Below are 25,649 nucleotides of genomic sequence, written 5' to 3'. Positions count from 1 at the left end.
ACCAGGCAACAGGTTTTTATTTCACATGTTTCTAAGCCCAGCTCCCATCACTGACTTGCTTGCCTCTGTATTTTCTCTTTGAATGGGCTGTAACAGCCAATATTTTTTCTTTTCCTAAATAGAAAACACACGTGCCATACCGGGACAGCAAGATGACTCGGATTCTTCAGGACTCTCTGGGCGGGAACTGTAGAACCACCATCGTTATTTGCTGTTCTCCCTCGGTATTCAATGAAGCTGAGACCAAGTCAACGCTAATGTTTGGACAAAGGTGGGCGTGGCCTCTCGTAACCTATGCTCTGAGCTGGGTCTTAGGTGTTAGGAGTGAGTGGCGAGGGGCTAGGGTCAGAGAGGGAACAGAGTGGGGAAGCAAGCAGCCTGTTAGTAAATTGCATCTAGCAGGTGACCTGTAAACTTGAGACATCATTTATTGAGGCCAAAGGAACAATTATGTTTTAAAATAATGGGTAGGAATATGCCTCTCAAATGTATGATGCTGAAAAAAACAACTCAAGCTTATTATAGATGTGATTGTTGGTTATTCCGCGGAGTGTTACTTTTGTTCGGCACGCAGTTAGGTCGCTCAGGTTCACAGGATTTCAAGTGTATGTAACTCGACTGGTAACTGCCAGTCCTGGTAGTATGATTAGTGGTACCACTACTACCAGTAAGGACTTCAATATTTGGGATCCATTGCGAATTTGCTTGATAGAATAACTGAAACTTAGGTGATTGTAGAGTAGTTGCCTAAATATAAAAGGGTGGGAAGAAGAAATACTGATACTTACCCTGGGGGTAGGAGAAGCAGCATGTATGCTGAGGAAAGGGCAGGGTGGCCACCCTCTTCTCACCTTCAAAAATGTCCGAAGGAGATTTCCTAGATGTCTGAGAATTTTACGAGGTAGGCAGCAAGGACAGTCAGTAATCCTACAACAGGGCTTCCCTGGTGGCGCAGTGGTTGAGAGTCCGCCTGCCGATGCAGGGGACACGGGTTCGTGCCCCGGTCCGGGAAGATCCCACATGCCGCGGAGCGGCTGGGCCCGTGAGCCATGGCCGCTGAGCCTGCGCGTCCGGAGCCTGTGCTCCGCAACGGGAGAGGCCACAACAGTGAGAGGCCCGCATACCGCAAAAAAAAAAAAAAAAAAAAAGTAATCCTACAACAACATTCATGGGTATGGATTAGTTCATTCCTTCCTTTCTTGATCTTCAGTCATGGTCTGTCAGTTCCCGGTGTTGAGCCCCATCCTCCCTGCATGGCTGCCTCAGGTGCTAGTTCCCAGAGTGCTGGGGTGCTGTGGCTTGGGGCCATCTGAGCATCTTCCATGCTCAATGGGCTGAGCCTGAACCTGAGGTTGGGAGTTGTGGATTCTACTGCTGTCATTCCCTTCAAACAACTGTGTGATCTTTAGACAAGTTACCAGTTCTCTGCGGGCTCCAGCTGCCTTATGCACGGAGCACTCCCTCTGCCTTCCTCCTGGGAGTGTGTTGTGTGGTTATGCCTGAGAAATCGTTTAAGATGCCTAGCGAAAGGCCAGATGGTGGTCGGCATTCTGAATGGGAGATTGTTACGGCTTGTTTAAACTGCATTAAACCCCAGTCATTTCCTGAACCCTCAACAGAACATAGAATTACCCAGTCATGGCACCTGTGGGATGTCTAAATAAATAATAATTACACTGAATGGTTGTAGAACTGGTATATCTTTTAAATTGGATTTGGGTCCTTTACTTCCTCTCAGATCACTTCCTTGATTAGCACAATGCTTAGGTCAATGGATTGCAGTAGGATAACACCTACTTTTTCTTAAGGGTCACAGAATACCTATAAACCTGTATCTGTTTATGGGAAACATAAGAGTACTGTGGGGATCATCCTGCCTGCCCCATCTCTCCTGGTTTCTTTTTTTGTTCGTTTTTTGTTTTTGCGGTACGCGGGCCTCTCACTGTTGTGGCCTCTCCCGTTGCGGAGCACAGGCTCCAGTTGCGCAGGCTCAGCGGCCATGGCTCACGGGCGCAGCCGCTCCGCGGCATGTGGGATCTTCCCGGACCGGGACACGAACCCGTGTCCCCTGCATCTGCAGGCAGACCCTCAACCACTGCGCCACCAGGGAAGCCCACTAGCAGTTTTTTAAAGGAACTAGTGTGTGCCAGGCATGTCAAAGTCCTCATAGAAATTCTATCAGGTAGGCATCTCTCCCCTTCGTACAGAGGATGAAATTGAGGCTCTGGCTCCAAGCCATTAGGTCCTGCCCCTGAGACCACACAGCCAGTAAATATCTAAATGTGCGGGATGTTATAGGACCGAGACTATACCATTTGACCCACAGCCTCTTCCATGTGGGCTGCTTGATCAGGGACCTTGATGAGCACAGCCCTCTGGGGTCAGTTACTCCAGCTTTGAAGCTAAGCTCTGCTTCTCACCCATTTTTTTCTCTCATTTCCTTCTCTTGGAGCCTGAATCTCCTTGCCTATGTGAAGAAATATAATAAAACACCTACTTCTGATAATTATTGGGAGGATTAAATGAATTGCTTCAGTTTTTACGTAGCACAAGGGCTGGCACAGAATAAGGTATCCAGTGATTGCAAGTCCCCCCTTTCCTCCATCTTTCAACAGGCTTGGGAAAGTCATGGTCATGTATGGGACTGGACTGAACGTGACATAATGTACAAGGATATGGGTGTAATATAAGGATCAGGACTGAATGAAGTAGGAGTAGAATTAAATTTCTGGAGTGAATGATTAAAGAAATCCTGCTGAAGAAGACTTAAATAGACATTTCTCCAAAGAAGATACACAGATGGCCAACAAACACATGAAAGGATGCTCAACATCACTAATCATTAGAGAAATGCAGATCAAAACTACAATGAGGTATCACCTCACACCGGTCAGAATGGCCATCATCAAAAATCTACAAACAATAAATGCTAGAGAGGGTGTGGAGAAAGGGAACCCTTTTGCACTGTTGGTGGGAATGTAAACTGATACAGCCATTATGGAGAACAGATTCCTTAAAAAACTAAAAATAGAACTACCATACGACCCAGCAATCCCACTACTGGGCATATACCCTGAGAAAACCATAATTCAAAAAGAGTCATGTACTACAATGTTCACTACAGCTCTATTTACAATAGCCAGGGCATGGAAGCAACCTAAGTGTCCATCGACAGATGAATGGATCAAAAAGATGTGGCACAGGGCTTCCCTAGTGGCGCAGTGGTTGAGAGTCTGCCTGCTGATGCAGGGGACACGGGTTCGTGCCCCGGTCTGGGAAGACCCCACATGCTGCGGAGTGGCTAGGTCCGTGAGCCATGGCCGCTGAGCCTGCACGTCCGGAGCCTGTGCTCCGCAACGGGAGAGGCCACAGCAGTGAGAGGCCCGCGTACCGCAACAAAAAAAAAAAAGAAAGAAAAAAGATGTGGCACATATATACAATAAAAGAAACGAAACTGAGTTATTTGTAGTGAGGTGGATGGACCTAGAGACTGTCATACAGACTGAAGTAAGTCAGAAAGAGAAAAATAAATACCGTATTTATGGAATCTATATATAGATATATGGAATCTAAGAAAAAGAGAAAAGGTTCTGAAGAACCTAGGGGCAGGACAGGAATAAAGACGCAGACGTAGAGAATGGACTTGAGGACACAGGGAGGGGGAAGGGTAAGCTGGGACGAAGTGAGAGAGTAGCATTGACATATATACACTACCAAATGTAAAATAGATAGCTAGTGGGAAGCAGCCGCGTAGCACAGGGAGGTTAGCTCGGTTCTTTGTGACCACCTAGAGGGGTGGGATAGGGAGGGTGGGAGGGAGACGGAAAAGGGAGTGGATATGGGGATATATGTGTACATGTAGCTGATTCACTTTGTTATACAGCAGAAACTAATACAACATTGTAAAGCAATTATGCTCCAATAAAGATGTTAAAAAATATAAAAATAAAAAGACCCTTAGTATGCATGTTAAAAAAAAAACAGAAATCCTGCTGATAATTTAGGATTCCAGGAAATAGATAGTATGTCAATTATATTTTCAAATGAAATAGGTTGGTCTATAATCTTTAGTCAGAGTCATCTGGATACTAGGCTCCATGAAGACAAGGACTAGTTTATTACCAGCCTCAGTTGTCCCAACAAGCACCTAGGACAACTAGGACACCATAGTTGGTCAGCAGACAAATGTTATCAAAATGAATGAACAGATGAACCTAATGCTTATTATGTAGGAATCCCTAGAACATTAGAGCGGTTGCTGAACTATGACACCATTATGTTAAGAAATTTGGTTGGGTTTCGATCTGGTTTGTTTTCCTGCCCTTAATTAGAAATGTGTGAAATTTTGTTCCCTTTCCTCCATCTTCGAGTTAGTTAATGGATTCTTCAAAGACATCTAACTTCTCTGTGGGGCCAGTACCCGCTTTATTGTTAACTACACACATTGAACCCAATTACACACAGACATGAGTCTGAACATCAGATTAGACATGGTGTCTGATAGCTAATGAGATTAAGCACTATGAACTCAGAAAAGACTGCCGGGCATCTCCCAAATTCAGTATAACGAGTGTTCATGATATTCTTGTTGCAGGGGTGGCCAAACCTAAGGGCAGCATGAAGTTCCTTAGTTCTTGCCACGTGGTTCTTTCAAGGACACGAAGAAAGGCCATGTTTGTTGCTAGGCTATACTGTATTGATGTTCTGAATGAAACAGTAGTAGGTCCTTTGATACAGTAGAAACATGACAGAGTATACAGATGCCTGAGGGCAGCAGAGTCAAAAAGCCGTCGTCTGTCAGGAAGCGGAACACTTCCTGCTTTAAGGGATGGGGACTCAAATTAGAGCACTTTCACCAATTTTTCTTTTTCATCTGGCTCCCAGAGTTTCATTTCTTAGTCTTTAATCAGTTTTCCGACGTACTTTTTTTTTTTTTTAATAAATTTATTTATTTATTTTTAGCTGTGTTGGGTCTTCGTTTCTGTGCAAGGGCTTTCTCTAATTGCGGCAAGCGGGGTCCACTCTTCCTTGCAGCGCGCGGGCCTCTCACTATTGCGGCCTCTCTTGTTGCGGAGCACAGGCTCCAGAAGCGCAGGCTCAGTAGTTGTGGCTCACGGGCCCAGTTGCTCCGCGGCATGTGGGATCTTCCCAGACCAGGGCTCGAACCCGTGTCCCCTGCATTGACAGGCAGATTCTCAACCACTGCACCACCAGGAAAGCCCCCCCCCCCTTTTTTTTTTTAAATGAAGTGCTGTCAGGCATACTGAAACCTTTGGAGGAAAGGTAATGCATTCTTTTTTTTTTTATCTTAATAAATTTATTTAATTGCTGCATTGGGTCTTCATCGCTGCACTCAGGTTTTCTCTAGTTGTGGTGTGCGGGCTTCTCATTGTAGTGGTGTCTCTTGTTGCGGAGCACGGGCTCTAGGCACGTGGGCTTCAGTAGTTGTGGCACACGGGCTCAGTAGTTGTGGCTCGCGGGCTCTAGAGCACAGGCTCCGTAGTCGTGGGGCACGGGATTAGTTGCTCCACGGCACGTGGGATCTTCCCGGATCAGGGCTTGAACCTGTATCCCCTGCATTGGCAGGCGGATTCTTAACCACTGCACCACCAGGGAAGTCCCCAAAGTACTTTTATAGCACTATTCAAAAAGGTTATTTTTAAGTTTTAGAAGTATGAAAATCACCCAGTTAACAATTACCAGATCACCCAATCATGGAAGCCTATTTAATGTACCTTGATTTGTGATGGTAATTAGGGAAAGGTGGGTCCCCAGGGGGCAGACCAATCAGTTTAGAAAAAGCCTGAATCAGCACATTGTTGACACCAAGAGTTTGATTGGTCCAGCATGAATAATCCAAAGGCTTTATTTATATGTTAAATGTGAAAGGAGAATGGATAGTTTAGGAAAAGTAATATTCTTTTCTCTTTTTCCGATATGCACTTTTTGAAAAAAAAATTGTGCCATTTCATGCTCGGTTTAATGGCAGCTGGATTAGGCAGAGCCTGGGTGGTGTGTGTGCAAAATGCATGTCCCCAGAGCATAAGAACAAGTTCCCTGCGGGACTAGAGCAAGCACTTTGGCCAAGGGAGATGCTTGGCTGCAGGTTTGACATAGGATGGAGAAAGAATCAAATCACCCCCCGTTGGAGGGCCTGTTGCCAAACACCAATAGGGTTAATTTTTGCTCTTGGAGGAGGAAACGCTGTGGATGACAGTTAGTTTAACCAGATGCCAAATCTTTATCCAAGCTGGTCATTTCTTAATGTTTCTCCGGAGATTAAAATTTTTCAAAAGACAAAATTTAAAGCTTTTAATTTCTCCTTCCCTACATCCCTGAGTCATGGGCAGGGAAATGGCCTTACCGGGAAATGGAAAGGTGCTTTGCGGCAGTCATGTGTCCAGAAGAAGGTTAGGTGTTTTATATGGGAACTAGGACCCAGAGCAGATTAGAAGGTGTGATGGTTTTATGTGTTAACTTGACTAGGCTGTAGTAGCCAATTATTTAATCAAACACTAACCTAGGTCTGAAATTTTTTTGTGGATACCATCTACCATTAGTTGACTTTAAGTAAAGCACATTATCCTCCATAATAGGGGTGAGGCTCATCCAATCAGATGAAGACATTAAGAGCAAAAACTGAGGTTTTCTGGAGAAGAAACTGCCTCAAGACTGTAGCATCGATTCCTGCCTGAGTTTCCAGTGAGACAATTTCAATAGATAGATAGATAGATAGATAGATAGATAGATAGATAGATATCCTCTCTGATATATAAGATATCAGATATATAAGATCTCTCTCTCTCTCTCTCTCTCTCTCCCTCTCCCTCCCCCCCTCCCTCCCTCCCTCCCTCCCTCCTGTTGGTTCTGTTTCTCTGGAGAACCCTGACTGATAGAGAGGGATGCTGGGCTACCCTCTTCCACCCCACAAGAGATCTCAGTCTCTTTATCTCTCTCTCATGCACATCATTCGCCATGTGGAATCCTACATTACAGATTTATTCTATGCATTGAAGGTGTGGGTTTGTCTAGAGCTCCTTGTTCAAATGCCACTACTATCCTGGAGAGGGAAAGAAAATGCTGAAAACAAGAGATAGGAAGTAACAAGAACAAACATCTTCCTGGCTGTTCCAGGGGAGGCCGAGGTAATTTGAAGAAACTCCAACAGTATGTAGTTTCTATATCATTTAGAACTGATCTTGGCCAGAAAGTACAAATATAGGCAATTATTCAGGAAGTAGGTGGGGATGGGATTTAACAGGACATAGAGTGATGTGAACCAGTGGTTCTACGACTTCCCCTCTTCAACAGGGTTTGATTCAAGTGCCAAATAATGGTGACATCACATGTGGGGGCTTAATGAAGGTGGTAGAAATGCACACGATCAGTAGTCTTGGAAGCCTGGGCATGTGGTTCTGAACAAGTAAATTGCGAGTTCAGTGACAGAGGAACTGAGAGGTGCTGAGGAGGACATAACAGAGCATGTGAGGACAGAGGGGTAGAGTCTTCCTCTTTCCACCCTTCAGTGGAATATGTCAGTGTATCCTTTTCTGACGTAACTGTGTTTGTACGGAGATCTAGGTGGAGTATGTACTGTGGCCTCTGCTCTCTGTCTGCTATGCTTGGTCTGCCTTCTCCAAAAATGGTTAACATTCATTAGCTTTGAGATCTTTTAAGAACTGCGTATCCTTGTTCCCTCCCTATGGGGAGAAGAGATATTATATCTGGTGCAGGCCTAGATCATATTATTTAAGTGGTGCTTATCTCTCTAAAGAAAGCTGAAACAAAGAAAAACTGCAAAACAGAAACCCTGATCATTGTACCTTTAAGATTTGACTCATTCCTGCCAAGTAGGTCTTGCTATTAAGCTGTAAACCTAATATCAATTAAGGTTCTTCCCCTAACTAGCCTTTGGTTAGGATTTTGCTCAGTGTCTGCTGTGGTCATAGCTTGTGGAACAGGCGTTTATTTCTGTATACAGCTTAGGGGATCTGGTTGAAAAACCAAACTGAGGATCTCTGAAAGTGAAGACCCAAGATACTTTTGTGCTCCCTTGTGAGTGATGAGGTCACACTGGATTAATCGTATGTTAGCAGAGTGAGATTGACCCATAAAGATGATGAATGAGTAGTCAGTTCATGGCTATGGTAAGGCTCCCATGGATTATTGGGTTTTTTTTCCTGTATCAAGGAGGTGATGTCTCAAAACTATAGGGCTGGGTGGTATTGCTATTGCTATATAGCTTCAGCTAGAAAAAATGATAAAACCTGCCTTAAGAGCATTTCTTAATTTCTGCTATCCCATCAATTTTATGTTTCCTTGTTAGCTACCTGAAATCCTTTTGCAAACCAGGCTGAGCAGGAAATGCTCATGGGTCCTGGCACTGTGTCCTGAGCGCCCAGGATCCATGTTTATTCACTGTGTTTGAACAGAGGGTCCAGATGTAACACTGCTTAGTGTGATTGACAGCTAGCACGTATGTGGAAAATACCAAAATAAAAGAGCAATGATTATGAGAGCTGGAAGACACTTGGACATGCTCTACGGTGAACAAGGCAAAAACAAAACAAAACAAAACAAAACTCATCAGACCACTAGCTAATCCACACTGGCGACAAAATTAGATAGAACCTAATCATTAGGCCCTTTTACTCTGTAGATTTTCCTAAAGTTCATGGTAAGAAGCAACAAGAGATTATAGATGTTCATCATCCTTTTATTCTAGGTCTCTTGTGAGAGCAAGGGACCAAGACACTCTTTATTTCATTTTGCAAGGTTGCTTTCAACCTCCTAGATAGGAGAATATTTGTTCTATTAAAAAGAAATAAATCCAGGCACAGAAGTTCAGTATCTCTCTTAGTAACTCTTGTTTCTTCCACAATTTAGAAATATTTGTATCTGACTTGATTTCTTTCCACATCAGTTTATTTTTCTTAACTTATTTTTGTTGAATATAGCATACATATAGTAAAATATATTTAAGTATGCAACTCAGTAAAAATTTAAATATACATGTATATTCACATGTAACCACCACCTGGCATCTTAGAAGCCTCTCTTTGAACCCTCCCAGTCAGTACCCAACTCTCAAGGGTAAGTGGCATTCTGACTTCTGTCAACTTAGATTACTGTTTGCTGTCTTTGAACTTGATACAAATAAAAACATGCAGTATTATTTTGTATCTGGCTTCTTTTATGCAACATTGTATCTTTGAAGTACACTACATTGTTAGGTGTAGGAGTAGTTTAGTTTTCAGAGTTATATAATATTTTGTTGTATGAATATGGTATGTATGTATCCATTCTACTGTTGATGGTTATTTGTATTGTTTTCAGCTTGTGGCTATTATAAATGAAGTTGCTATGACATTCGTTGTCATGTCTTTAGGTGAACATATGTCCTCATTTCTGTCCGTTATATACCTATGAGTGGAATTGCTAGCTCACAGGATATAAGATATTTAGTTTTAATAGATAGTACCAAAGAGTTTTCTAAAATGATTGGAATAGCTTATACTCCCTCTAGTAGCAATTGAGTATTATAGTCACTGCACATCCTCATCAACACTTGGTATTATCAGTTTAAAATGTTTTAACCATCCTATTGGGTGTGTAAAAGTATCTTACTGTCATTTTATTTTGCATTTCCCTGAAGGCTAATGTTGTTCGGCACCCTTTGTGGGTGGTATTTATTGGCACTTCTTTTGTGAAGTTCCTATTCAGATCTTTGCCCAGTGTTTTCACCAGTTGTCTGCTTTTTTTCTGATTGATTTATAGGGATTATTCTGGATAAGTCCTTTGGCAGATATATGGATTGTTTATATCTTCTCTCACTTTGCAGTGTATGTTTTAATTCTTTTAATGGTGACTTTTAATGAAGAGAGGGTTTTAAATTTTTATGAAGTCAAATTTATCTTTTTTTCTATTCTATTTAAGAAATTAATCTTTGCCTACCCCAAGGTCTTAAAGATACTCTCCTGTTTTCTTCTAGCAGCTTTATTGTTTTACCTTTCACGTTTATGCATATGATTCATCTGTAATAGAATTTTTTATATGTTATTGGGGGAGTTGATAAAGATCGTCACCTCCACCCCTGCCCCAGCACCGTGTACTGAAAGGACCATCCCTTCCCTCTGTGCTGTATGCGCACCTTTGTTGTAAATCAAATGGCTACATAGCTGAGTGTCTGTTTCTGGATAATCTATTCTGTTTCTATTCTAAAGTTTCTGGACAATTTAATCAGTTTCAATTACTGTGGCTTTATAATATGTTGATATTCCATCCTCTAGCTTTGTCCTTCAAAACTGTCTTTGCTATTCTTGGCCCTCTATATTTTTATTATAAATCTTAGAATCAGGTTGTCAATTTCTACAGACACATGCAAAACTCCTGAGATTTTATTTCAGATTATTTTAAATCTGTAGAACACTTCTGGGATAATTAATCTCTCTCCCAATCAGTGTTAGCTGATTTCTTCATGTTCTACCTTTAGTGGATGGAGAGACATGATGTTTTTGCCTCATTTGGGACTGAATGGAGTCTGTCTAGGACAGCAGCAGGAGACATGGTTTCCCACCATTGTTCTCAGTTCCAAATGGGAGTTGGGTTGTGTATCTTCCATCTGCTCCTCTGGATTGTTTCTGTACCATCTCTGCTCTGCTCTGTGCCCTGGGACAGTGACCAGTCTGGACAGCTACAATGGGCTCCCTTGCCTCTGGCTTCCAGTTAGTTTCCACCAATGGGGAAGGAACATGGGCAGGCAGTCATAAGGAGAGGAGAGAGTGAGGTCAGGGTATTAATTTCTTGACTCCTTCCTTGAAGGGTCACTTTGGGTTGGCTGTGTTCTTAGACCAAAGGCTGTTACAGCTTCTACTGGGAAGCCTTCTTCTTTTTTTTAAGGGTTAAAATTTTTTTTTAATTTGTTCTCTTTTTTAAAAATTGAAGTACAGTTGATGTACAATATTATATAATTACAGGTGTACAAAACAGTGATTCACAATTTTTAAAGGTTATACTCCATTTATAGTTATTATAAAATATGGGCTATATTCCCTGTGCTATACAATATATCCTTGTAGCATATTTATTTTATGCATTGTGGTTTGTACCTCTTAATCCCCTACCCCTATCTTGCCCCTCTCCACTTCCCTCTCTCCACTGGTAACCACTAGTTTGTTCTCTGTATCTGTGAGTATGGACAGCCTTCTTCTTATAGCTCCCTCCCTCTGGGACCCCTTTAGCCTAAGGGTGGTAACGGCACCCCCATCACTAATGTGGGGTACCCATTATCCCTTGTTATTTCCCATCACCCTTCCCATACCTTTGTTAAGCTCTTCCCAATTTGAGTAGACTATCTCTTGCCAGGACTCAAATTACTACAGAAGTGGGAGAAAAAGAATTTTCTCAACAACTTAAAAGAACTTTGAGAATGAGGTTCAGCTATACGAGGGGTAACCTTGTTGGGTCCGCTCACAAAATTGGACTTCTGGCTAAACCTGCCTGAGTATAGCATAAAGGCTCTACTCTTCTCTTTTCTAGTATCACTGGAAATCAAGAGACTCTTTATGATGTAAAAAGTAAGATTAGTAGCCTTGGACTTCCCTGGTGGTGCAGTGGTTAAGAATCTGCCTGCCGGGCTTCCCTGGTGGCGCAGTGGTTGAGAGTCCGCCTGCCAATGCAGGGGACACGGGTTCGTGCCCCGGTCCGGGAAGATCCCACATGCCACAGAGCGGCTGGGCCCGTGAGCCATGGCCGCTGAGCCTGCGCATCCGGAGCCTGTGCTCCACAATGGGAGAGGCCACAACAGTGAGAGGCCCGCGTACCGCAAAAACAAAACAAAACAAAACAAAAAACAAACAAAAAAAAGAATCTGCCTGCTAATGCAGGGGACATGGGTTCGAGCCCTGGTCCGGGAAGATCTCACATGCCGCAGAGCAACTAAGCCCATGCGCCACAACTACTGAGCCTGCGCTCTAGATCCCGCAAGCCACAACTGCTGAGCCTGTGTGCTACAACTGCTGAAGCCCGCACACCTGGAGCCCATGCTCCACAACAAGAGAAGCCACCACAGTGAGAAGCCTGAGCACCACAACAAAGAGCAGCCCCTGCTCGCCACAACTAGGGAAAGCCCGTGTGCAGCAACAAAGACCCAACGCAGAAATGAAGGAAGGGAGGGAGGGAGGGAGGGAGGAAGGAAGGAAGGAAGAAATGTTAAAAAAAAAAAATGATTAGTATCCTCAAAGTATACCCTTAAATGTCCACAAGCATTTCAGCCATAGGTTATTGTTCACTTCCTTACTAACCTAAGTTGGTAATGGATGCTGCAGTGTTTGTGCTTGTATCTGAGAAACACCCACAACACTGCCTGAGGATGTTAGGAGGTGAGGTGAAAGTGTCAAATCGGCATAGACTTTAAAGTAGCAATAAGATTGCTGTTATTTGAAAAATTAGAGTTGAAGCACTTCTGGGGACAGCAGCCTTAAGCTACAGTGAGTGAGGGAGAATTACACTGAAATGATTACATTGAAATCATTTAACTCCTCTTTTGACAGGTGATTTAGTTGTCTGCTTTAGGAATTAATTTCTGGAATGACGTCTGCAGCACTGGTGAGGACTGCTGAATTTCTTTCACTGAAATAGAAATCATGTCCAAAATGTCATTTCATGACAACAGCAATTAACCCGAATCACACATCAGATAGTGCCAGCAAATGTGACAGGACAAGAACTGGTGGGAGTTTAAAATGAAAAAGTCAATAGCAAATAAAACAGGATATCACATATTTTTAAATGAAGTTTGTACTTCTTCAGAAGTATGCAATAAGTGGAATTCTGCCATCGTCAATTTACTTTTTTTTTTTTTTTTGTGGTACGCGGGCCTCTCACTGTTGTTGCCTCTCCCGTTGCGGAGCACAGGCTCCGGATGCGCAGGCTCAGCGGCCATGGCTCACGGGCCCAGCCGCTCCATGGCATGTGGGATCTTCCCAGACCGGGGCACGAACTCGTATCCCCTGCATCGGCAGACAGACTCTCAACCACTGGGCCACTAGGGAAGCCCTACTTTTTTTTTTTTTTAAACATCTTTATTGGAGTATAATTGCCTTACAATGGTGTGTTAGTTTCTGCTTTATAACAAAGTGAATCAGTTATACATATGCATATGTCCCCATACCTCTTCCCTCTTGCATCTCCCTCCATCAATTTACTTTTTAATTGGACAGATCTGCTTATGTGTTCATTTTTGTGCATAAGTCAGTGAATCATGTATTTGGTTTTCATTACTGGCTGGAGCCCCCAGTGCCTTAACTCTCACTTCTTGCTCCCTTGAGATACTGTCCAAAAATCCACTGTGGCATCACACTCCATCCCAGGCCATCCATCCTAGGAGGCCACTCCATCTCTTATACCCCAAGTGGCAAAATGGTGTCCATTAGACATGTTTGTTTGTCCTACACATCATTCTGAAGAATTGTCTTAAGCTGGGAGATACAAATAAAAATCTTAATTTCTGACTTTTCTTGAGAAAAGTGGGCCCTCCACTCGTACTTGGTGACAGTTGCCTGGGTGGTGGGGAAGGATGTGCCCGGCAGGGAGCCACGGTCTCACCTGGCCAGGCTGAGTTCCTAAAGTGACCCACCTGTCTCGGGTGTCATGTGTTGGCATGTGTTAAACACATCAGGGATGATTCTAGGTACCAAATGTGGGTAAGAGAAACAGCTGATTTGTCTGTGTATTTATTGGTATGAGAAACTGTAAGCTCCAAGGCCAGAGACCTTGTCTCGTTTGTCTTGGTATATCCCCAGTGTTTCATAGCTAACTGAATTGAAAGAAAGCTCTACTTGGGCAGATGAATCTGGTAGTGGTATGTAAGATGCTTAAAGGAGGATGCTGAATGTTTGAAAAACGCTATAACCATAAGTTGTTACTGAGAACATAGACCAAGGTGTTGGCAGAGGGAATAGAGAAAGACCCCAAGAGATAATTCGAATGAAAATCCTGGGACTTCCCTGGTGGCGCAGTGGTTAAGAATCCGCCTGCCAGTGCAGGGGACACGGGTTCGAGCCCTGGTCCCGGAAGATCCCACATGCCGCAGAGCAACTAAGCCCGTGCACCACAACTACTGAAGCCCGTGCACCTAGAGCCCGTGCTCCACAGCAAGAGAAACCACCGCAATGAGAAGCCCGTGCGCCGCAACTAGAGAAAGCCCGTGTGCCGCAACTAGAGAAAGTCCGTGTGCCGCAACTAGAGAAAGTCCATGCGCAGCAACAAAGACCCAACGTAACCATAAATAAATAAATAAATTCATTTAAAAAAAAAAGAAAGAAAATCCCATTGGATCTAGAGACGGGCAGGAAGTAAACGAGAAATAAAAACGGAAAGGTGAGTTTAGAGCCTTAGGAATAATGGTGCCATTAATACAGCTAGGAGGGTGATAGGTAAAAGTTCCAGGATCCCTCGTGCTCCCCAAGTCCCAATCTTCTGGCGTGAAAGGAATTTGAGGCTTAATTATATTCATGATTTAGCAAATGCTAGTAGCTATGCTCAGAATTTTTCCCTTATGTTTTTCACCCCAGGGCTAAGACCATCAAGAATACAGTCTCTGTGAACCTGGAGCTGACAGCGGAAGAATGGAAGAAGAAATATGAAAAAGAGAAGGAGAAAAACAAGACTTTGAAGAATGTTCTCCAGCATCTGGAGATGGAGCTAAACAGGTGGAGAAATGGTAAGGAAGAATGAGGCACGAGCGTGTGCGTTTTTTCCCCCTACAACCGTTGGCATCCTGGGGCACTTGGGAAAGAGTGGATGATGGTGGAGCTTGGTCCTGCCTTGCAACCACCCATGTGAACGAGCAGATATTGTCTTATTTCCTAGCACTCACTTCCGCCCCACCCCATCACTTGGCTGATGTACATTCTTTTTTTTTTTTTTTTTAACCCAAACTCCCCGATGTCTTTTGGGGGAAGGGGTTTTAAATTTTTTTAAATTTTTTAAAATTTATTTTTTGGCTGCGTTGGGTCTTTGTTGCTGTGCGCGGGCTTTCTCTAGTTGCGGTGAGCGGGGGCTACTCTTCGTTGTGGAGCGTGGGCTGCTCATTGTGGTGGCTTCTCTTGTTGCAGAGCACAGGCTCTAGGTGTGCAGGCTTCAGTAGTTGTGGCTTGCGGGCTCTAGAGCGCAGGCTCAGTAGTCGTGGCGCATGGGCTTAGTTGCTCCGCGGCATGTGGGATCTTCCCGGACCAGGGCTCGAACCCGTGTCCCCTGCATTGGCAGGCGGATTCTTAACCACTGCACCACCAGGGAAGCCCCTGACATACATGCTTAGTGTGGGCAAGTGACTGTTTACAAGGTTCCCTTAATCTATTTGCAATGAGATGCGCCTCTGTCTATCACTGTAATTCACTCCCTGGTAGCCATATTTGAGGTTTAGAGGGCAGTGCCCAGGACTTTGGGGGCTCTGATTGCTTTTGATTAAATGAAAAATATCGTTCTCTCCTATGTGAGTCTTGTAATCGATTTGGGGTTAAAAGTCACCGCTGGCAAATATTTGCATTTTTATTTGCCCAATTTATCTTCATGCTCTGCTTCTTCAGAGCCAGAAATAGGGGATTCCTGAAGAAACTCTGTCCTAAAATGGAGCCTTAAAGGCTTGTTTCGTGACTCATTTTTCTTTTTCCCTGAAACATTCTCTTTGGTTTGTTCTGCTCAAAGAAAACAGCTCAGAGGGCTGACATGCAGTGGTGGGTGGGTTGTGGGTGAGGTGCTGAAGAAGGGTTTCCAGATCCAGGCTCAGACAGATTATTTTAATGGTTTTCGCTTGGTGACGGAGGTTAGAAGGTAGCAGTCCCCCCCTCTTTTTTTTTTTTCACTGAAACAAGGCAGCTTGGTGCGTGTGTAGGGGAATAGTGGATAGTTGGAGGTTGTTCTTCAGATTCTCTGCTGCCACGTTTGGTACTTATTTCAGGTGCTGCATCAGATCTCAGTCTTGGGTAAGTGCAGGAGCCTAGGGATGGCTGTGCAGGTTTGGCAGGTAACCTGCCTGCTTATAACTGCGGAGTTAGCAGCAGATCGTCTTGTGATTATGTGTTTGCCACTGTTTTTGCTAGGAAGGGTGGGGTGTCCATGAGCTACTGTTCAATTGAAAAAACAATTACGTGGGCAACCAGGATTCAAGAGAGGTTCAAGAAATGACCTAGTAGCCTAAATAACACAATTCTTTTCTTTTGGGGAGATTTTCTAGCTGCACAAGTGTTTTGAAAGCTGCTGGAATTACTGAATAATTCAGCACCTGCAGCTGGTGGATGATTCCTTGCAATTTGGCAGGAGTAGGAGAGTAGGGAGGAGTGCTTGGCAAGGCAGGGAGTGGCTGTATGAAATTTTGTTCTATTTCTGGGATTCTCTTGGGTCACTTCTCTGCTGGGCAACTGGAACCGACAAGGGGAGGGGGAACTGGCCCTAGAAACACTGTGGTGTGGGCAACTAACCTTGTGTTTTTCTTTTCTTTCCTGTCCTTTGCCAGGCTCCAACCCTCCAGTTCTCCATCCCTTAGTCAGCTGTCCTCTGGGGTCTGCTCACTGCCCTGTTTGCCTAACCCACGCTCATGCCTTGCATCTCTTTTGGGTGCTGTCCCCTGCTCTTGGATTGCTCACTTGACATCATTTTAATTCTTTGTCCCACCTTGCGGATCCACTCAGAAATTTACTGTTTTCCATGCCCTATAGGGTGAGATCCTACCTAAGCCCTTAACTTACATAATTCAGGAGAACTAATGTGTGGTTTCTGACACGTGATAGACTTCCATAAATGTCTGTTAAGTAAGCATGTGTTTAATGCAGTGCCGGAGGTTAAAGGGTGAGCAGTCAGGCATGGTCTCTGCCCTCACGGAGCTTACAGGCTGGTGGGGGAGATAGTCTCCAACCGCAACGAATAACCGTGTGATGCTAGTCTGTGCTGCTGATCAAGAAGGGAAAGTATAAGGTGCTAGGAGTTACTACAGCAGAGGGCCCTGAGCTTGACTCAAGTCAGCAAAGAGTTCCCCAGTAAGCGACCCAGGGAATAAGATCTGAGAGAAACAGAGCAGTTAGCTGTGCAAAATAGGTGAGGGTGGAAGTGCGGGTAGGGTGGGAGGAGCCAGGTTTACAATGACCCTGACGGGACGGGAGCGAAGGCCAGTGTGGAGATCTGGGGCTGGGCGAGACGGACTGAGATGGGCGAGAGAGGGACAGGCAGGCCCGTACAGGGCTATGTAGTCCTTGTTCAGGATTTTGGTCATTATCTTGGAAGCAGTGAGAAGCCGTTCAAGGTTATTCAGCTGCAGATCGTATGATGAGATTTACATTTTTGAAGATCCATTGGTTGTGTTGGAGGATGGACTGGAGGGTGTGGGAGGAGGGCTAGGACCTGGGGCGATCTTCCAGAGATGAGATTATAGTCGTTGAATTGAGAGACAGGGCAGTAGAAAGGGAGAGAGATGGATGGACCGGAGACGTATTTAGGAGGTGAAATCAGCAATGCTTGGTGAGGAGTAAGCTGTAGGGAGAGAGAGTGTCAAGTTTTCTAGCTTGCTGAGTTGGATGGAGGGCAGGAGTGCTCCCTGAGACAAGAAACACAGGAGGAGAACCAGAAGAGAGGCGAGGGAGGTGAGAAGGGAGTCTGAGGTGCCCTTGTAACATCCAGGTGAAAATGCCAAATAAGAAGTTAGGTCTGGAGCTCAGGGGAGCTGCCATGGATCTTCTGGAGGTAATTGAAGGCATAGGTAGGGGTGAGGTCCTCTATAGACTCCTGAAGAGAGGAGAGGGAAGAGAAGAGGAAGGGTCTTGAGAGACCCCTCCACTCACCCCCACCATTACCATGTAATCACTGAGTGATTAAGAGTAGGGAGATCGATGCAGCTCTCCTGTCCGGCAAGCTAACACTTTTTTTTCCTGGAAGCAAAAGTTTTCAAACGTAGAGAACCTACTGTAGTGGTATAAAAATGTCAGGCAGGAAAGGAGACAGGTGGAGGCATGGTGGAGTGGTCCTTTGACCAGGTATGAATGAAGAACTATTTTAAGGATTAACTGCACATCCAACAAAACCCGGAGGCTTTCTGTCCTGTTCCGAGAGACTAGGTGTTTAATCCTCCGGCAGCCCTTGAGGCAGGATAGGAGACTCGCCCAAGGTGACTCCACAGGGCGCTTGACTCCTGAATTCATTCTCTTTCCCTTGTGGGTGCAGCCTGCGTGCCGCCCTGGTGGTTTGTGTTTAGGCCACGGAGATGAGTGTGAAAAAAAGGGACTGGAATTCCTTCCGTGGTGTCCCGAGCACCCTGATTCCTCATGGTCACGAGGGCACGGCTGGGATGCGTCAACTAGAGAGCAGGGATTTTGAAAGGTGGAGTGGAGAGAAGAGGCAGTGCCCTCCACTACAACCCAAGTGGCAGGATATTTCCAACTTGCTTCTGAAATTTGGTACGCACCTTGGTTCTAAACGTGTGGGAGGGCAGCCGCTGAGTTCACTGCAGTGACGGCTACGCATGGATATTCCCGGGTTGCAGTCAGAACGTGATAAAGGAGCGTTGTTAGCTGTGTGCACCCTCCCTAGGGAAAGAGGTTCCTTTCCTCGCACAGTGTTTATCATTTAAAAATTTGGCTGCCCCACTCCAGCGGTAGGAGAGCAGGAGAGGAGGAGTGTAGCAGGGAAAAGCATGCATATGTGTGCATGCCTGTGCTTTTGCCTGTTTGTTGTTACACAGAATGAGGTAGGAATACAAAGGAGTAGGAGAGGCAAAATAATATGTCTCAGCGGCCAGTTGGGCCCAGGCAGATACTGTAAATAAGTGAAGAGCAGTACGTCTGATACAGTTGGCCACAGGAGAGAGCATTCCCTGCCCAAAGTCATTCAAAAGCCATGAAATACTATCCTATTACGTGCCTGTAGGCTGGTCCTCACCCCATCCCCACCTATATTCTTATAGCGTAATGGGCTACTTCCGATGCAAGCCTGGCGGTTTTCTCCACTGGGTGTAGTAGAACATTGATTCTCAGAACATGGCCTGGGACTCGTAGTAATGCACATACCACACCAAGCCTTAATTCATTTCTGCCACTGCCGTTCAGGCAGCGTGGCCCAGGGCATGTGCGTGGGAGCTTAAGGTGGGGGGGGGGTGTCATACCTTGTTTTTTTTTATTTTGGTTTTTTTTTGCGGTACGTGGGCATCTCACTGTTGTGGCCTCTCCTGTTGCGGAGCACAGGCTCCGGACGTGCAGGCTCGGCGGCCATGGTTCACGGGCCCAGCCGCTCCGCAGCATGTGGGATCTTCCCGGACCGGGGCACGAACCCGTGTCCCCTGCATCGGCAGGCGGACTCTCAACCACTGCACCACCAGGGAAGCCCTCACACCTTGTTTTTACAAAGCAGGAGTGGGGAGAACCCTCCACTCTCCTGGCTCCATTCCCCACTGGGCCAGTGAAGGTCCTGCCAGCTTAAACAAAAAGAGAAAGCAGGGAACTACATTCAGTATCTTGTAATAACCTATAACGGATAAGAATCTGAGAAAGAATAAACGTGTATGTATAACTGAATCACTTTGGTGTATGCCTGAAACTAACACAACTTTGTAAATCAGCTATTCTTAAGTTAAAAAAAAAAAAGGCTATGAGTGACTCACAGAACCGAAAGAACAGCTGAGGAACTGGGCTTATAAGGGGCCACACCTGGACTGGATCCCCTCTAAATGTGTTTCCATCCTTGTCTCGTGCGTTGGAGACCCAGAGGCCCTGGAGAGTCAGAGGATACTGCGCTGGGTGGTGTGCTTTGTCTGGGGAACGACAGGACCCCCTGATGTGTTGTCTGACCAAGGCTACATGCACTGGAGAGGGTAATTCCTCACAAGGCAGTCAAGGTGCTGTTGTGAGAGTGGCTGTTGAGTGTCTGAAAAACAACACATGCCCACCACAATCTCCTAGTGACATCTTGTGGGCTAAAATCGATGGGCAGTCTTTCTGCAAATCTGGAGGCTCTGCTGGCAACTTTAGCCTCATGAAAATTTGTTCAGCCTACTTGCTTAAGGACAGATAGAGGGAGTGGGCAGCTCTCAGAAATAGGATCTTTCTTTTTTTCCAGCTCTGTTGCTTGTTGATCGGATGTACAGAAAGGATTTGAACCATCCTGTAAGTGGGGATAGATTTAGGTAGTTCAGCTTCCAGTTCACCGCTGCCCCCTCCTCCTCAATCCATCAAAAAGACTCTAGACAAGAGGATGGGGAAGGAGGGCTGAAGGCCCAGGGGCATGATGCTTAGAGAGGGGTTGAGTCCATAGTTCCCAGTCTCTGCCAGGTCAGTCATTACACATGCCCTCTTCTCTGGTACTTCTTTGAATTTTGTTCTTAAAAAAAATGATAACTTTTTACAAGGGCTTCAGTCAGAAAAAGAGGCCCTGAATATCCAGGTGTCAGAAGTGCAGGGAAATGACCTGATGAAACTGCATATCTGCAGCATCTCTTGCATAATATAATATTTTCTAACAGAGTGGATGTAGATTTACCCCATCTGCTGAAGTCCTGCAAAGAAATTATTTCATCACAATCTGAGAACGTGTGGAAAAATCAGCAATCTCTAGAGCAGATTTGTTCTCCAGACTTAAAACCTGCCAGGCCAGCAGGCTTGGTTCTCCAAGTAGCTAAATCTGTAACCTCGAGGCTGATGGGGGCTCTGTGGAACTGTGCAGCCTCCGTAGTTCGGACCCAATTTGCTTTTTTTGGCATTAAATATGTAGAAGATGCTGGCCCCCCTCTCAGACTCATGATTATTGTAGAACTTCAGAAGTTAGCATTTCATTTGAGAGGTCTAATTTGTTAGGCCCTCTTCCTTCTTTTGAGAGCACAACGAAACACTATTAGAAATACTGATCGCTAGGAGAATCGTGTGGCCTGTTTAAGAAGAATGTAAAGAGGATGCTGAGTCCTGGGTGACCAGTTTATTAGAAAATTACTGTAGAAAGGATTAGAGAATGTCTTAAACTTCTTACAGTATCTTGAGGAAATAGGGTAAAAGATGCTCTTTGAGTGCAAAATAATCCCATAAAGGAATGATTTTTTTTAAACCTCCCATTTATATAATGACATCTTGTATCCAGCTGCCCATCTGGCAACTTAAAGGTTTCCTTTTCGTTTCTTTGATATAGAAATTACCTGCCATTAGGTCTGCCACTGGGCCTGTTTAATTGGTATTAAAAGAGAGTGCCTCCTTTGCCAGATCTGATCTGGTTTCTGGCGGAAGCTGTGAGTGACCAGCCAATCTTTGCCCTGGAGCTGCAGAGAGAAGCCAATTACCTTACTATGTTCTCCAGAGGCTGTAGGGACTCAACTTATGAAAAGGATAACTAGCTTGTTGCTACTTCATGTGTGAAATTTTAATGAATTACTGGCAGCCTAATGGTTTTCTTTTTTTTTTTTGAAAAAACAAAACCCCCAAAAGCCTGTTTTAGCATTTTTTAACTAATAGCACTAACAAGAATTTTTGATTAGCCTGTCATTCTTGTTTATTGCAATTGATGGATTTCTACTTCTTGTGGAAATGTTATTTATGCCCTCTGGGGGGTTTTCATTTTATAATTAAAGTGCTCTGCAACCTTATAGGTATGCTCCAACTGAATGCTCCTGTGTACACACAAATGGTTTTAGTCCTTAAAGGTAATTACATCTGACAATAGGAAATTAGGAAATGCCAGAATGCTTATGTAAAAAAGGGAAATGTTTCTTGGGGGGGGTGGGAGGCGGAGTTTACATTCTAAAATAGCAGATGCTTTACAATATTATAAGCTCTTTCCTTATAAATCCTCAAGGGATAAACTAAGAGAAATTTGCTTTTCATGCAAAGGAGAATAAAAATAGATGCTAATCTTCATTTGTGATCCTTTTCTTGTTCTCCTACCTCCAGATTTTAGGGCATTATTTCTCCAGGGTTTGTTTGCAGCTGTCTTCTGTGTTACAATCAGTTATTCCATAATCACCTCATGGGGGCTTCTCCGGAGACCCTATCCACTGCATTGCAGGGAGTATTCTCCATTAATGCTGTGAGATTGCCATGGAGACAGATTGCCTAGTGTCAGGTCCTGCATAGTGCTGGGAATTGACAATCCCCAGACGTGTCTGTGAGCTGGACAGTGTAGTTACCAGGGACGCTTCTGGAAGTCATTTGCTCGGTCCTTTGAAGGGCAGCGGTGTTTGGGAAAACCTGTTCTTGGTTCCTCTCTGGGCAGGAGCTGTGCTCTCCCCCAGACACCCTCTGCTTTTGTTCCTGTGTGTTGCTGCTTTGTTCTTCTCGGCCTGAACGGCTGCTGCCAAAAATAATACTGACTGCCTGACCTTTAGAATAAAAACTGGGATGGGCTCGCTGTTTAGATGTAGTTTTGTGGGGGACATGTTGATGCTTCGATTCAGAGAATTGTTCAAGGGAAACCAGAAAACCTGCTATAGGTTTCAAATATTGTTTTCACAGTAATAAAAATAACCCAGGCTAGTGGGAAGCAGCGGCATAGCGCCCGGAGATCAGCTTGGTGCTTTGTGACCACCTAGAGGGGTGGGATAGGGAGGGTGGGACGGAGATGCAAGAGGGAGGGGATATGGGGATATATGTGTACGTATAGCTGACTCACTTTGTTATGCAGCAGACGCTAACACAACATTGTAAAGCAATTATACTCCAATAAAGATGTTAAAAATAAATAAACCCTAAAGGCACTACTCGTATGGCTGTATTGTATTTTTGGGGGGAACTGAGCTCTAACTACCAAAGGTATTGTGAAGACCCCAGAAACACTAATCTCAGGATAAGTAAAAATGATAATTTATCTGCAAAACCTAAAAAGTTGACAATTCGTCAGGAAGAGGAGGGGATAAGAGATGGACTTTTGTGTTTTTTACATATACTAGTTTAATTAATCTTTAGAACAGTGCTGTGTTAAAGGCATTGTTATTTCTTCACCTTTACAAAAAGCGAGAGGTTAAGCAGGAAATGGCTTGATAGGTGGCTTAGTGTCCCACTGACCATGTTTATGCAGTGTCCGTTGGTCACTTTCAGGTGCCTCAGAGCAGTGTTGGCTAGCTTGTTGAACCTCTCTAAACTGGGACAAGTCTGGAACTTTGTAATGCTATAACTTCTCAGTGGAAGACGAGGGCAGTTTTAGGGGTAGTCAAGCCTGTGACTTTTGGTTAGAGCAGGTCACCCACTGCTAGGTTGTGCGATTCATCCCTGACTCCTGCCCACCCAGACAAACGGAAATACACACTGGGCAACTCCTTAGCTCACCCCAACCTCACGATATCACTGCCTCTGTGGCCATTTGGAACCAAAGAATGCAGGGAATATGTCCTTTTCAGATGTTTTTGTATCTTACCTCTGGACTTGGGCTGAATTGGCCTGTGGACAATATGACTATATTCTGGCTGGTTTCTGGTCTAGTGCAGTTAAGAATTTCATCTTCAATATGCTTTAGCTGGAAGATCAATTCATACTGCACTGGATTGCCCTGTTCACAAATTTCAGAAGCTAGGATTGAAAAATTAGAGAGAGATACAGTCATGATCCGAGTGGGGGAAGGACATTTACCAAAGTGTTAGTGGTGAAATTCTCTAGAGAAGGAACAGAGTTGGGAGGTAGAGGAGAAGGAGGGCGAAAGTTTTAGTATATACTCTATGGTTAAAAAAAGATATTTACATATATATTTTTATAATTTTATATATATGTAATGTTTTGAAGCACACACACACAAATCCTTAGGAACTAGAACACGGTATTGCTTTTATAGCCCATGGACATAGCAGGCTCTAGATAATATAGATCCTTTAATTGGATGAAATCCGGTCTGCGCACTAAGGTTGTTGATGGATCCTTCAAACCAGGAATTGGAACTGAATGAAATAATGATTTGGTTCAGATTCAACTCAAAGGCTACTCAGATATTCTGGTTTTGTTTCAGGTCAATAATTTTAGAAAAAGGCTTAGGTACAGTACAGTGTAGTTGAGCTTCAGAAGAAAAAAGAGTTGGTTCAGTTTCGTATTCAGCAAAGTAATCATTTATTCCAGGCTTTGCTTCAAGTTGCTGCTTCAAATGGAACTGTGATACCAAGGTGAGATCATTGAGTGTTAATTTTATTTGACGTGGAGGCCTATGGTACCGTTTTGTGATTATCAAGTGAGATAATGGAGTCTTAAGCAGCAAAGCTAACCCATCACAGTGCTTTGTTTATATTGAGATAAATGTACACAATCAGTGTTCAGGTGGGTTTCTTGAGACTTGATATATACTGTTCATGAAGCCATGGATTAGTTCAGTTCTTCTCTCCTTTGTTTTGGGGTGTCTTTTTTTTTTTTTTTTTTTTTTCCTGTGAGAAATTCCCTCTGGCTCAGGACAGTTTTCCTGGGGAATTTCCACAGAACGCATTTTACGGGCTGAGAACTGGGTGAGGCTTGGAACGTTGCAGACACTCACTGATTGTAGCAAACTGAGTGTGAAACTGATGGTAAACATTGTGATGGAAAAGTATGTTTGGTTTTGGTTTGCTTTCCAAGAAGATATTTAAAAGACACAGTTGAGCCACATGGTTTTCATAGACTCCTTTTTATGCAGTCTGTCTTTGCAAGGTGGTTTTCTTGTTGGGGATAGCCGTTGACCAGCTTGAGAACTTCACCTTTTCCCTCAATTTGCGTGGTCACATTTGGTACTACTTCCTTCGAAGGCCCCATAAATGCTCCTCTGCAGACCGAGCAGCGGTATGCAGAGTGTCTGCATGATATTCTAGATGGGCTGCTTTTTCTTTCCTGGGATTACCTGATATCACAAGAAATTATTCTATTTGAACTCTCCAGTTGAGACAATTAATTCTGACTTCCTGGGGGAGAGAGTGGTAGTGCGACGTGTGTTTGTGCGATGTCAGTCAGAGTTCCCGGGTCCGGGGCTACCCTGACTTCCCGTTTCAGAGTGAGAGATTCTCAGAGTCTGAGGATTGGGGCCCTACGGTGTTCTATTAACAATGGCGAATTTGTTCCTTGATTTGGCTGTTTCTATTAATGAAACAGTAACCTAATTAATTGTAATTAGGATGCCTCAGAGGTCTGTTTCCCTTTGAATCAATCGCTAGAGAGAATATGATTCTAGTAAAGCCCTAGCATATTCCTCAACAAAGAAAATTGTATGCAAAATTTCTGGGTATCGCTGCAAAGTTGGAGAGCTTGTGTGGTTGATGGAACCAGTTTACTTCAGTGATGCATCATGGGGGAGGGAGTGTTACATAGTCTCCTTCTTCCTTAGACCCATTTTGGTCAATTCACTGTGACCTTTCTTGTCAAATAGAAAGAACACAAGCTATAACTCTATGCAACAGCTCCTTATTCTGTCCTCTGTGTCTTTTTCACGGGAGTGACTATTTTTGGACCTCTTCCTGGAGGGCTGCACGCTGAATTTCTTCAATCCCTAACTCCTCTCGGCTGTGCTTTGCAGGAGAAGCTGTGCCTGAGGATGAACAGATCAGTGCTAAGGACCAGAAGTCCCTGGAGCCCTGTGATAACACCCCCATCATAGACAACATTGTTCCTGTGGTTGCTGGCATCTCTGCAGAGGAGAAGGAGAAGTATGATGAGGAGATCTCCAGTCTCTACCGACAACTGGATGATAAG

General features: G+C 44.3%; 1 protein-coding gene across 2 annotated transcripts in view; it reads left to right on the top strand.

Annotated features, from left to right (window-relative positions):
• Positions 1–25,649, top strand: part of KIF5C (kinesin family member 5C) — a 164,198-nt gene that overhangs the window by 85,324 nt on the left and 53,225 nt on the right. For both annotated transcript variants that reach the window (XM_029225565.1, XM_029225566.1), the window contains 3 exons: positions 123–271; positions 14,574–14,722; positions 25,474–25,649. In XM_029225565.1, coding sequence (XP_029081398.1) covers positions 123–271; positions 14,574–14,722; positions 25,474–25,649 — 474 coding nt within the window. The remainder of the gene's footprint in view (positions 1–122; positions 272–14,573; positions 14,723–25,473) is intronic.

Source organism: Monodon monoceros, unplaced genomic scaffold (assembly GCF_005190385.1).
Source record: "Monodon monoceros isolate NGI ecotype Baffin Bay Population unplaced genomic scaffold, NGI_Narwhal_1 Super_Scaffold_16, whole genome shotgun sequence".
Taxonomy (NCBI): domain Eukaryota; kingdom Metazoa; phylum Chordata; class Mammalia; order Artiodactyla; family Monodontidae; genus Monodon; species Monodon monoceros.
The sequence above is the reverse complement of the archived record's forward strand: the minus strand, read 5'-3'. Positions and strand labels throughout refer to the sequence as shown.